The sequence below is a fragment of the Manis pentadactyla genome, chromosome 8 (assembly GCF_030020395.1).
Source record: "Manis pentadactyla isolate mManPen7 chromosome 8, mManPen7.hap1, whole genome shotgun sequence".
Lineage (NCBI taxonomy): Eukaryota > Metazoa > Chordata > Mammalia > Pholidota > Manidae > Manis > Manis pentadactyla.
This window is the reverse complement of record NC_080026.1, coordinates 107,545,782-107,560,282: the sequence shown is the minus strand read 5'-3', so window position 1 is coordinate 107,560,282 and position 14,501 is coordinate 107,545,782. Positions and strand designations below refer to the sequence as shown.

General features: G+C 36.4%; 1 protein-coding gene across 1 annotated transcript in view; it reads left to right on the top strand.

The window, feature by feature from the left end:
• The window catches only part of TM9SF3 (transmembrane 9 superfamily member 3), a 69,411-nt gene that overhangs the window by 13,463 nt on the left and 41,447 nt on the right, over positions 1 to 14,501 (top strand). The window contains exons 3-6 of the mRNA XM_036886458.2: positions 4,438 to 4,560; positions 7,013 to 7,173; positions 8,146 to 8,223; positions 13,957 to 14,088. Of these exons, the coding sequence (XP_036742353.1) occupies positions 4,438 to 4,560; positions 7,013 to 7,173; positions 8,146 to 8,223; positions 13,957 to 14,088 (494 nt within the window). The remainder of the gene's footprint in view (positions 1 to 4,437; positions 4,561 to 7,012; positions 7,174 to 8,145; positions 8,224 to 13,956; positions 14,089 to 14,501) is intronic.

The following is a 14,501-nucleotide window of genomic DNA, read 5'->3' as shown; positions in this document are numbered from 1 at the left end:
CCTTCCTTCCTTGCTTTTCTTGCCCTCTACCCCCCCCCCTTTTTTTTGCTATTGGAAATAACAATGCATTTGGCTATCCTAGCACAAAAGTACTTAAACGCATCCCTGAAATTATTAGGATAAATTCTTAGAAGTGGAATTGTGGAATCAAAGAGTATAAGCATTTTTAAGGTAGTTCTTGATATATGTTGCCAAATAGCCACCTATGAAAAAAATAAACAGGCTGACCTATGCATTTATATTCTTTGGTTAGTTGGGATTAATTAGCTGTGAATATACCAGATTTTCCGGTCCCTTTTTTTTTTTAATTCATCGAGCAGTTTTTGAGTGCTTACTGTCCTCTAGCACCACAGTAAGCTCTGGGTATACAAAATTGGACTGGAAGTTCTGGGTTCTGGGGTCCATGGACCATTGGAAATTGCACACTTAATTTTGTGTGAGTGTGCATCATTAGAGATACCACTTTCATTGGATTCTCAAAGGGATGTGTGGCCCAAGGAAATTTAACACTATCTATGAATATATTGACATTTTTAATCTTTAAAACAACTCTGGGAAGGAGATAGCGTAACTATTATCTCTGTTTTCCAGTTAAGGGACCTGAGGTTCACAGAGGTTAAGTGACTTACTTTTATTCACATAGTAAGTAGTGGAACCCAGACTAAAACTCAGGTTTCTGCCCCCATTTCTCTATAAATTTGACTATAGTGACTTCATGAGAAACTTGGCTAAGTGCTGCTGAATTTTAGATAGAATATTTCTGATTTTCTGGTTCAGTGATGCTACCAAAGGAGAGAATGCACAAAGTAAGGCATGATATTTTTTCAGAGAGCTCCCAAGTAGTTATCACATTCTTTTCTCAGTGCTTTCACTGTCTCTTCAGTTATTAGTCTGGAGAGGTGTTGAGAACTGATGACAGGCTTACTAGCATATAGTATCCAGACTCTACCCTTGCTTTCTGTTTGAAAGATCAGTGTTAACATTTGCCACTTTAGAACTTCAGTTTTATTATTTTTTTCCCATAAAAAGTATTTACATTGGTAAAATCTTACTTACATCCTCTTCAGAATTCATAGGTGTGTATTTCATCTGAGAAAGGTATGCCCTATTGATATTTTAAAGCAGTGGTTTATGGTGATAGATTTTTCAGATTGTTTTCCAGTTACATCGAGTGCTGAATAATGATTTGGCATATTCAGACATATTACATTTGTTGTCTTCGAAGTGGCTCCCTCCTGAGAAAAGTGCTATTTCAGTTGAGCAACCATGTTCTTCAGTTATTTTTGATGTTGTATTTGCTGATATGCTTCCAAGAGGCCTTTCATTAATATATGACCAGCCAAGGCCCTTTTTATAGTCTGCCATAAACAGAGGATTCCCTCTTACCACATTTCTTTCCTTAAGTTTACATCACTGAAAGATATTCTTCAAGACCACTTTGTCAGTCCTTCTGAGATATTCTGCTAAAAAATTTTGTTTATATTGGCATTTTCTCCATAACCACACACACACACACACACACACACACACACACACACACACACACACACACACACACACACACACACACACACACACACACACACACACACACACACACACCCCTACCTACACCCCTGTCATACTCAGATACACATATATGTATATACTCTAATATACTTAGTGATTTCCTTTGCTGAATAAATGCAAAAATCATGCTCCTTAAATGTTAAAATTTTTGTTTTGTTTAGTGTCTGCTCTGTGCCAGGATCTAGAACAGGTATAGCTGGGGGGTAAAAAGGGATATAATCAGTTATAGATGTAACTCTCAAGACCTGATGGTCTTTTTGAGGAGCTGAGATACTAGTACAAGGTTTTAAGTGGTACAGGCCTAGGTACCATAGAGAGGTATGGAGAGAAAGCCTTGAGACTTAAGAGGATGGGGCAGGCTATGGGGTTTGAGAGATGTGAAGGGTGGGGAATCAGGAATTACTCTGTTAAGGAGAAGGTGGGGGGATGGGACAGATTTCAGGATGGCCATTTGAGGAGTTTTATGGCATAAGCAAAAATGTCCAGGGTCCAAGAGAGCACAAGATGTGGAACTACAAGTAGTTTGAGTTTGGCTACAGTATGTAGAGGTTGATAGATAGTTGGGAAAGAGAATTGAACTAAAGTTCAGACAGTGAATAATCTTTTAAAAGCTTCATATAGGTAAATGTCATATTGTATATCTCAGAACTTCATGCACAAAACGACTGTATTGTTGATGATTATCAGGGAATGTCTGATTGTAATAGCAAGGAATTGGTGGCATTGCAGAGTAGCTGTGAGGTTTCCCACAGCCACTGTAGCCATTTGTTGCTGCCCAAGCCCGGACCTTCCTTTGGGCCTTTTTCTCTCTATAGCTGCCTGCTGCCCTTTGTACACTATCACTCTCCATGGCAATCCTGTTTTGGACCTCTTGCTTCCAGTTCTCCTAGTTTCTGTTGTAGGAATCTTTTATAACAATCTCATACCTTAACCCTTCTTTTCCTTCCCCTTTGCTCAGCCTCAGTTTTGCTATTGTAAAAATCTTACATTACTTGCTGCCTTAAAGGGCTTGGGTAGAAAGAAAATCTGTGTGGGAGCCGTCGTTGTAGGAGACAAGGCAGTTTTTTTCCTTCTACTTTGAGAGTAAGTTTATTTCTATGTCCCTCTTCCATGGGACTTCAGTGTTTCCTGACATCTTTGGTGATGTGTGATGGTGTGATTTCGGGGTGCCCAGCTCTGGGCTAAGCTATAATAAGAGGAAGCTGTTCTCTCTGTTGAGGACTGGGGAGACATGTTGTTGGTGTCTGGAGTTATAACTTAGATTGCTTTTCCTCATAGAAATAACTTTGCAGCTGGCTATTAATCAAGATTCAGCTGAATTTATGTTTAAGAAGTTTTAGTCAACATTTAAAGAAATTTAACATTGTTTCTTGGGGGTAAATTGCATTTCAAGTTCTAAATAACCAATAACCAAGGAAAAGTTAAACACAAACATGCTTTTTTTTTAGTTGTTAAGATTTTTTTTTCCTAATTGCCTAAGTAATATACAAAAGCAATATAATCCTTTTGATGGACATCTAGAGTATTTGCAGGTGTTTGAATTTTGTTTAGAAACTAATGACCCTAACAAAACAGCAGCAGACTCACAGACTCCTAGAAGGGACTAGTGGTTACCAAGGGGAAGGGGTGGGGAGGGTGGGTGGGGAGGCAGGGATTGAGGGGTATTATGATTAGTACACATGGTGTTGGGGGAGTCATGGGGAAGACAGTATAGCAGACACGACAAGTAGTGACTGTGGCATCTTACTACACTGATGGACAGTGACTGCAGTGGGGTGGGAGGGGACTCTATAATATGGGTGAATGTAGTAACCACATTGTTTTTCATGCAGATCCTTCATAAGGGTGTATATTAATGATACCTTAATAAAAAAAAAAAAGAAAGAAAAAGAAAAAAAAAGAAGCTAATGACCATGAGCACATTCTTTCCCAGTTTTATTTAGGAATAATTGACACATCACTCTATAAGTTTAAGACATACAGCATGATAGTTTGGTTTACATGCATTGTGAAACGATTATCACAGTAGGTTCAGCTAGCATCCATCTTCTCATATAGATACAATAAAAAGAAAAGAATAAGGGAAAACAAATTTTTCTCCTTGTGATGAGAACTCTAAGAATTCACTCTCAACAACTTTCCTATATATCATACAGCAGTGTTGGTTTTAGTTGTCATGTTGTACATTATATCCCTAGTCCTTATTTATAAGCACATTTTTGAAAGGTTTATAAGCTAGAGATCATCTGAACAGTATTATGGTAGTAGTATTTTTTAAAGCAGTAAAGAAGTAGAAATGACTCATCTGTAGGGTACTTTTGAGTAATTTATAAATGGTGACACCTGCTAGATAGAGGTTTGCATTTTAATTTTCCTCATTATGAAGAGTCCTCATAGGATCTGTGGCCTCTAGTAACTTTCATTTCCAAGAATGTTAAAATGAATATTTATCTTAGCGACCTTACAGCTAGAAATTGTTAGCTCTATTTAGGATCATCATATTCTTGAGTTTTTGTATATGTTAAATTAAAACTTTATGTGTTTTAAGTTTTTTTATTTTTGCTTTTTAAATCAACTTACTCATTTTAAAATTACTTTGTAAATGTTCTTGTGTAATTTTTTTCATATAAGTGACAATATCTTCACTTAGATGATCTTTGGAAATAAAGGATTAAAATTTTTTCACTGTCAAAAATCTTGAACATACACAAAAAAGGAAAGAATTGTATACTGGGCCCTCATTTATCACCCAGATTTAACATTATGAATGGAAATTTTAGCTTCAGGAAATGTTGGCTTTTTTCTTGTTATTTTCTCTGTAATCACGTCACAAACCACAGACTAATCTGTGGCCTTGCCTTTACACAGATGATGTGATGCCAGCCACTTACTGTGAAATCGACTTAGATAAGGAAAAGAGAGATGCGTTTGTGTACGCGATCAAAAATCACTACTGGTACCAGATGTACATAGATGACTTGCCAATATGGGGTAGGTACTGGGTGTATGTAGAGTTTGGGGTGTTTGCGTAACAAACAAGAATTATGTAATGACCCTGTTAAAAGTAATCATGCACTGAATCAGTGAATATGTTTTCAGTATTTTCCAAAGAACGATTTTAATACCAATTTCATGGTCCCCTGTTACCTGAAGGATTTTTGACACTGTCAAACCTTACATGAAACTCCCTCAAAATATAACTTTTATACAGTATGACTTTTCAGAGTCATGGTATTAAACCCCATAGCCTGCCCCATCCTCTAGCACACATATCTTAGTGTAGAGTTTGATGAATTTTGGCACATGTATATACTCATGTGTACATGAATATGTACACTATAAATATTCTTTAAAAATTAAAAAGAAAGTGCTTTGAAAAATCTGAAATATCCAACCCCTCCACATTTTTCTCATGTGTTATTTTGACTTATTCTGTGAAATATAATCAAAAGGACTAAATAGATTTCGAAGTTTTATTTTGGCTTTCTCTCATGTGGAACTGTGGCAGTATGGTTTTTAGACATGATAACTTCCTGAAAGAGTTAGTTTTGCTAGTTTCTTAATTTCCAAAATTATATGTAAAATTTTTTTAATGTTTTAGCTCTTGTTAATCTGTATTAATGGAGAACAGTTATGGCCTAGTTAATACAAGTTTATGCATAATCTAGATGTTGTGTTGGACTTGATTAAATTATTTAAATTGCAAAGCATAGCCAGCATGTTTGATCACATTATTTTCTCAGTGGTTTTGTGGGTTTTTTTTTAGTCTTTGTACACCTGTTCTTATATATAATCAACACTCTAATTTTTAAAATTGCTAGCAAACTGCTATATTCATGAGCAGCAAACTGGAAGACCGAACATACCAGACCAGAGTTTAATGTGGTACTAAGATGAAATTTTTAAAGAAGTTAATCTCAAGATACAATTGTATGCATCTCTATATTGCATGTTAATTAGGTATAAATGACAAGCATTTCACATAAATGATTATATTTAGTATTACATTAATATTTCTGGGATCAGCAAGAAGGGCAGCAAGAAGATGTGTTGAATATTCACTGAAGATTTCTGAGCCTTTAGGTCAGGAGAACTCATTAAGTCTGGGTTTCCTCTATTTTTGGTGAGAGGTCAGGGTCCTCTCCTGTTCTTTTCCATTGTTTAAGGGTTTCTTATATGGAGCACTAGGGTTTTTTTAGTCATTTCTGTGGGCCTCATAAGCAGCGTGGCAACTGTGCTTTCCAAGTCTTAAAATAAATCTTTCTTAGCTTTGGGATTCCAGGTCTCCCATGTTTAGGAAAGATACTTTTTGGTGTCCTAGAATATCTGAACCATTGGAACCCTGTCAGGAAAAAAATTCTTACTTGAACTTTTCTTGGGGTAAAGGTTTCAGAGTTTTAAAAGCCTCTGAGAGAATAGCTTCTTACTTGGTGCGTCCATGTTTCTATCCCCAGGGTTTTCAGAGTAGATAGGTAAATAAACTTTGATGAAAATATTAGAAGGATATCATTATTCCTCTACAACACCAAACAAAATGAGACTGTATTCACTGAATTTGTACCAGTTAGAGAGAACAACTGGTGGACAAGCAAATAATCTTTAAAAAGAAATTATCATTTCCCCCCTAATATTTTAATGAGATGCATTGACCATAGAGGGAAGGCCCTAGGGAGTAACTTTTAGAACATAAGGCTCTTAGGAAGTAAATAGGCTTGGGTAGGGAACGTGGGATAAATAGCTGACCGGATAGGTACAAGGAATAGATCTTCAGCTACCACCTTTTGACCTCATACTGTTTGGGTCTTCCTTTTCCAGTATCCCAAATCATGATCAAAATGATCATTTTAAACTATTGCCTCATTACTCTGTACCTTCACTCCTTTCATTTTGATGACTTCCAGTGGTAGGTCTAGTACTTAAGGTGTAAAGAGGAGGCATTTTAAGTTTTGTTACCCATATACAATATGTTCAGCCCACTAGGAATGGGTAGATCATAGGTTACTAGAAAAACTACTGGACTGGGCCTCTGGAGACCTTGGCTTTTAATTTTAGTTTTACCACCACCATCTGGGTAACCTTGTCAAATAGTAATATGGCACTTCCCTGAAATTTTGAGATATTAGGGCGTAGTATATATATATATATATATACGGTGATAATTATTACAATTAAAGTGATACTAATGACAAAGCATGAACTTTGAGGATCAAATTAATAAGTTATGCTGAGCTGTTAATCACTTTTTTACCATGGTGTGACCATGGCTTGTTTTTTGAAGCAGTTAGCAAAGATCAGAAGTTCAGCCTGTCCTTTTGTCTTTTTCTAACTGTGAGGAATAATGGTAATATTACTTTTTTCTAAAAGCATTTTTATGAACTTTTAGTTTCTAACATTTTAAGTATTAAGTGATATTACTTTGTATAAAGTGTTACTTCTTTTATAGGTATTGTTGGTGAAGGAGATGAAAATGGAGAAGATTATTATCTTTGGACCTACAAAAAACTTGAAATAGGTTTTAATGGAAATCGAATTGTTGATGTTAATCTAACTAGTGAAGGAAAGGTGAAACTGGTTCCTAATACTAAAATCCAGATGTCATATTCAGTAAGTATTAAAATAATTGTATGCAGGAAGAAGTGTTTGTGACCTAATAGCAGTAACTGTGTTATACAACATTAGTAAATGAAAATGGGATGCAATAGAATACTATTAAAACTATTTCCTCAATGTATTTAACTAAGCCTCCTAAAAGCAGGTGAAAGATTTGCAGTATTAGATACCAGTTATGCATTTGCAGGACCTATCATTGGCTGTAGCAAAGTTTACCATTACAGCTGAGCAGTTAGCTAACCTGGCCATGTGTTTTCATGGTTTGCAGATTAGAGTATTACTTGTGTTTCTCTTCCTTTTTACTAGTGCAGATAGAGCTGATGCTGTATTGAGAATTGCTGGTGGGTATAGTTTACCATGCTTTGCTTTGTCAGTTGGACTAAGATACTTTTGCGGAGTAGGAACTTGTCAGAACCATTTGCAACTGTCAAGTTAATTTGGTTCCATTAGCATTCAAAATAGTGGAAAGAAAAATCTGATGTAAAGGCTCTTTTTGCTAGTTTTTTTCTTGCTAACTGGAGTGAGTTCTTTACTAGTAACCAATTTTGAAAGTTTTTCAAGCTTTGTGCATCTGTACCTAGTGCAAATAATATTTGCATAACTGAACTTATAAATTTGGTAATTGTAATGAAACTAATACTGTCTTAAGACAAATCTGTAGAGATTCTTATTTTAACTGGTCTGATTAATTCAGTTCTTACATATCAGGTCAGAGTATATAAGTCAGGAGTAGTTAATAGTCCTTGAATACCATAAGTATTGTTGTAAGTTTTGTTAATACACAGGAAAATTGGTTAGTTTTTTTATCATACATGTTTCAACTTCTCAAGTTGACAACTTTCTGCCATTTCTCTAGTTTCTAATTCTAAGTATATAAATCTTTCCAAATTTTGCTCAGAGTTTTTTTTTATCAGATTATTAATATGCTTAATGGCCTTGATTTTCAAATTTCACAATTTTTTTCAGGTAAAATGGAAAAAATCAGATGTAAAATTTGAAGATCGATTTGATAAATATCTTGATCCATCCTTCTTTCAGCACAGGGTAGGTAAATTGTGTATCTTAACACATTCAGTAAGTGCCTAATCAGCTTAGCAAACATTAATGGGCATCTGCCATATGTAGTACACTGTGCTAGGGCTCTGGATTTCAAAGATTTAATGGTGATTTCAGATGTGAGCACAGTCATAAGGATGATAGCTTTAGAGGAACAGTCAAGAGCTCCCTTCATCATGCTGATGGGTTAAACCAACGAAGAGATACAAGGACAAATACAACATATGGGAAGCTGAAATATCACTTTTGTTACTGAGGCTAATATTGAAGAATGGATTATATCAGTGGTCAAGTGGGCTTCTAAATATTGAAACTCAAAAATAGACTTAATGCACTCAGACAGTGCTAGACTGTTGGCAACCTTTCATACCTGGGCACACCCTTATAAAACTTAGTGTGGACAAATAGGGCAGAATGTATACATCCTCTAGGAATGAATGAATGAATGAAAGAGTGGAGTGAGGCCAGGAGTTTTTGCTAGTGGAAATCTTCTACCTAAAAAGAAACATCATAGTTAAAAAAGCTAGGTCTCATATCACAAGTCCAACGGCATTACTGCTGGCTTCAGACAGGTGGTAGCTTTGGTTCTTTATAGCAAAAAATATTTTTTATTTCAGTGGTTGCCCCTTTAAGAATGGAGATGAAAAGACAACAGGGTATAAGGAGATACACCCTTTCTTCTGATTTATTTTCTGACTTGTTTCTTCTATCTTCTGATCTGATCTTTTGGAGTAGAATTCTAAAGTTGATTAATAATCTGTTGTGAGATGGCCTATTAGGTTTTTTGGTCTCAGATTTGTATCATTGATGCCAGGTTCTACCCTTAGACTCCACCAGGACCTATTACTACTTCTAATCTTCCTCTGAGTCATAGGAGAAAAAATTAAGCTATTTGGGATTTAGTCCTTACCAAAGGATTTAGCACACTACTCCTGGAGCTAAAACTGCCTCCCCGACCTTCACTCCCTATACCCACAATGTGTTCTCCTCAGATACAGTGTGCAGGCAGTTCTGAATATGGCAGTTGAGTTAAAGGTATAGGCACAAATGACTTCAGGTATTTAGTAATTTTTATGTAAAATTTGAGAATACTAGGGCTCTAAGCTGGTATTCCCTACTGGAACAACCGGCCTGCCTTGTTCCTGGTCTTGAATATTGATAACTTGGTGGAAAGGCTGACTTTTGACAGTTTTACTAGTACAGCAGTATACCATATTCATTCTTTCAACAAATATTAATTGAGCACATGCTATGTGTCAATCACTATACTAAGTGGAATACATTAGAGAATGAAAATCAAAGATCTCTGCCCTCTTGGAGCTTACCTTCTCATGGGGAGGCATGCAATAAACATATCAAGTAAAATGTAGTGTGTTTAAAGATATGTGCATCAAAAAAGAGAAAGAGCAGTTGGGCAAGAGTGCTACAGGCGGGGCAAGTTGTAATTTTGAATACAGTGGGCAGGGTAAGCCTCTGAGATGGACTTTTGAGCAAAAACTTAGAGGAGTTAATGGAAATGAGGAATATAGATATCTGGGGGAAAGAGTATTCCAGACAAAGGCAACATAACTGAAAAGCCTGTTAGGTGGGAAGATGGCTGGTGGTCTTGAGGAACCACAAGGAGGCCAGTGTGGCTGGAGCAGTGCAAGGGGGGACAAGTAATAGGAGATGAAGGCCAAGAAGTAACAGGAGCTGGATCAACCATGGCTGCTGTAAGGACTGTGAATGCAAAGAGGGGCATAGTAGTGCTTTCGGCAGGGTAATGACAAATCTGACATACATTTCAAAAGGATCATTCAGGTTATTATGTTGAAAATAGGTTGTGTGGGGGCAAGGGGAGAAGCAGGGAGACCAAAGAGAGGCTGTTACAGCAATCCGAGTAAGAGATGAGGATGGCTCAGACCCAAGGTATAGCAGTATAGGTGGTGAGATATTGTCAGGTTGTGACTGTATTTTGAAGGTAGAGCCAGCAGGATTTCCTGATGAGTAGGGAGATTAAGAAGGGTTGAGGAGAACTCCAGAGTTTTCAGCCTGAGCAACTGTTAGAGTGGAACTGCCATCACTGGGCAGCAAGGCTGTATTTGTAAAGAGACTTAGAGGGGAAGATCAGAGTACAGTTTGGAATGTGTTAGCTCTAAAGTGTCTATAAGACATCCAAATGGAGATACTGACCAGCTAGTTGGAAATATCAGTCTGGAGTTCAGGAGAGACATCAGAGCTAGAGAAACAAATTTTGCATCCATTGGCATACAAATGGTATTCAAGGTTATGAGACTGGATGCAATTACCAAGAAAGAGTATGTAGAAATACTGTGGTCAAATTACTTAGTCCTTTGGCCTATGTTTCCTTAATAGTGAAGCCAGGATTATAACCTTTTAAGAGTTGTGAAATTCCATTTGATAGTGTATATAAAGCAGTACTTCAGTGTTTGGCACATAGCTTGTGCTCAGTACGAGGTGGCACTGGTAGTTATGGAGTTAATTCTCTCCAGTGTTTAAAATTTATGAACACACCTGGGTTGCTGCTCTAGGATTAGCAACACTAGGGGGTGCTCGAGTCAGCAGTTTGGAGGGTTAGTAACCCCTTCGTGTCCTGGTTTCTTTTAAGAAAGATTTTCCTTCCTACAGTAACTTCAAAATCATACAGCATTTCATATTTTTTGGAGGAAAGGAATATTCCACAATGTCAGGTTATTAGTAGTAATTATAATAGGTATTGACTTAAAGTATCTTAGATCAGAAAATTGCAGAGAGCTTTGTTAGAAATTTTAGCACATTAGGTGTGTGTTCCTTATTACTAAATAGTAACTATGTAAAACTTACTTTCTCTTCAATAATTTGATAAATTGACTGAAATAAGGTACGAGTTATATATATATAATTTTTTCTCTCTTGTCCTTTTCGGGTCATTAATTTCCCAGCATGGGAACAAAACCAAATCTTTAGAAAAGGGTTTTTTTAGTCATTTCTGATTGCTTTTATAAATCTTGAATGATTCTTTTGTGATAAACTTAAATTTATATAACTAGTTTATGCAAATATTTTAAAAGGTAGTGCATTCATTAATTTCTGTATTACTTCAGTAGATATTCATTAAATAGATTTTGTTAAATGAAGGAAGAAATGATTTTATAATGTGGAAGATGCAGTTGGTAGCCTCCTGTTTTTCAGAGAGAACTGTAGAGTTTATTGCTTACCTGAAGCCTCAAGGTAGATAACTGAGCCAGGACTGCCTCCCACCCTAGTGCACATATTCAGCATGTTAGCCCAAGTTAAAAATCTGTCCCAGCTGTGCAAGACAGTGCCTCCTTCGTGTTAAATTCTCTGTGTACGTACTTGTAGAAGTTTAGAGCAGGAATATATCTATGAATAACCTGAATATATAGATGAGAGGTTTTATGGAGAAGAGGGTTTTTTAGTTGGTCTTTATTAAATGGTACATAGAATTTACAAAGGTGGATAGAGGTAGATTCCATGTGAGAAGAAATTTTAAGAAGGCTACAGAGGGGAAGTGAGTGGGCTGTACATGTGGGTCACTGAGGAAGGATAGGCCTGATTGGATATAGGATACAATGGAAAGAAAGGTTGTCTAGCTGAGGTGAGGTGGCCATATTGCAAGGGGAATATTAGGGAAAGTAGTTTATGTTTGATATATGAGAAAATAGGGAATGTTTCTTAAGTTTTAGAATAGAGGAGTGATATAGGAACATGATTTCAGAAAGATTTGCTAGGTAACTTTATAGAATAGATTGAAAGGAAGGGAAGAGACCAGAAATATAGAAGGCCAACCAACTAGAAGTCCATCAGAGCTACCTCAGAGTGAGAGGTGATAGCACGGGAACTGAGAGGAAGGGTTAGATTCAAGAGATATTCTGAATGAAAATATGTTTAATAATGATTACCTAGGAAGGATTAAGGAGAAGGAAGAGCCAGAATCTGAATTTTCAAAGCCAGTGTTAGTACTGTCAGCAGAAGTTAGATATTGAAGTGTTACATGTGAGACAAAGATTATGAGTTTACTTCAAGGCAGTATAAGTCTGAAATTCCAGAAAGACATTCAAGTGGAAATGATCATAGTTAGAAAAAAGTCTGAAACATGAATGAAAAAGAGGGCTAGAGATTTGGGGCAGAGTGGAGGTAGGGCACAGAGGGTGTATCCATCATTGGAATGCTAATTCTGAGAGCTTGAAGAAGTCACAGCAGAGTACTAAGATGGGAACTTTTGGAAAAGTTCACAAAGAGTGGGAGGAGCAGGCAGTCAGTGAAGGAGGGTGGAATGGTGTCCACAAACGTCAAATGTGGCAGGGAGAGGAAGAAGAGTGGGGCAGATAATTGACAGCTGAATTGGTTTAGAAGTTCATTGCAGGCCTTTGAGAGAAATATTGTGGGACAAAGTGAGATGGTGTTGTGTTTAAGAGTAATCAAGAAGTAGAACAAGTGGTTTCCTCATTTAACAAGCATTGGCATTGAAAGGAGGGAAGAAGAAAATTGAAAGTGAGGGGGCAGAGGTCAAGCGAACATTAAAAAAAATAATAGTAAGCAACTTAAAATTTTTTGTTACTATTCTATTAAGTGTTGTGCTCTATGCTCTACATTTATTATCTTGTTAAAATCATATAACAATCCCACAAAGTAGATACCATTATAGATAAGGGACCTTTGAAGATAGCTGATGCTGGAGAATGGTGTACATTCAGAGGTGTAAAATGAGAGGGGGAAACACTTCAAGGAATGAAAGAGTTAGAGCCTAGTGGAAAGATTAGATTAAGAGGGGAAAAAACTTCTAGGAGATTGACAGGAAGAATGAAAGGCCAGGAGGATAAATGCAGAAAAATAAATGAAATTGGGACCTTGAAGAGAGAAGAGAAATTTTGAAACTATCCCTATGGAATGTTTGGCAATTAAAATAGAAAGGAATTACTGGACAGCATTGTAGACCTAATGGAAGCCAGATGCACTCAAATGTACAGTAGTACCTTGTGGTTATGAATCAGAATCTGGATATACTTTTGTGACATATGTGTGGGTGAAATCAAAGTCAAGAGCCATGGGAACACTGAGAAACTATGGGGTACCTCAGTGTCCTCTGCATCATGGATAGCTAATTTGGAAAGGAGTGAAAATGATAGTGACAGGGTGGAGAGGATGAATGGACAGCAAGTGAAACAAGGCAGCCAACTATGATGGTTTACTCTTGGTATTTTAAGGTTTTCAGGTTGCTGCTCAGTTAGAGGGAAGGGGACTAACATTTATTATTTGCTGCTCTGTGCCAGACACAGTGCTGTACTTTTTATATATGCCATTAAACCATACAAATCACTTATGAGATAGTATTATTTCCTTCATTTTTGATATAAGAAAACAGGGGTTACATAGCTAGAAATTGGCAGAGTTTGGAGTAAAACCCAGGCCTGTTTGACTCCCGAGCCTGGGTTCTCTGTCTGTAATGATAAACAGCATATGCCATGTGGCAAATTGTACTTTATTTGTACAATAAGTTTGATTGTGAAAATCTATGTAAACGTAATACTTTTAATGCATCCAAAGCCTACTGTAAAGAAAGCCAATCCCTTTGCTCATCCCAATGTATCTTACATTTGGGTTTTTATGTAAAAGTTTTAAAAGACTATTTTTTTTGCATTAACATCCCATTATCATGAAACCTATGAATTTTGTGACTGATGCTTCATCTCAGTAATTTTTTTTTTTTTTTTACTTTAGATTCATTGGTTTTCAATTTTCAATTCCTTCATGATGGTTATCTTCTTGGTGGGCTTAGTTTCCATGATTTTGATGAGAACTTTAAGAAAAGATTATGCCCGGTACAGTAAAGAAGAAGAAATGGATGACATGGTGAGCAAATATTTTGCATTGTACTTATGAAAACAGTTTACTTCAGTGTTATTTTAAATGTTGGAATGTCAAGGTTAGATAAGTTTCAGAATTCAGAATTTTCAGGTTTCAAAAAGGCATAAAACTTTCTGAGGCATCTCTAATGAAATATATTAAGATGTTTACATGCCCTATAATCAAATACAGGGTTTTTTCAGCGAAACGTGAACATTCACCCTAAGTGGAGTAAAAGAAAATATGTAAATAACATCTTGTTAGTTCACTCTGAGTTTTGTCACCAAATAAGGTTATGTTAAACTTAAACAGCTTTTTCAGTTTTCAGAGTTTTTGTTTTAGAATTGCAGCAAGGAGGTTATAGACCTGTATTGGCATCTTTCTAATGCTGTTAAACATTGCATACAATTTAGAGTGGG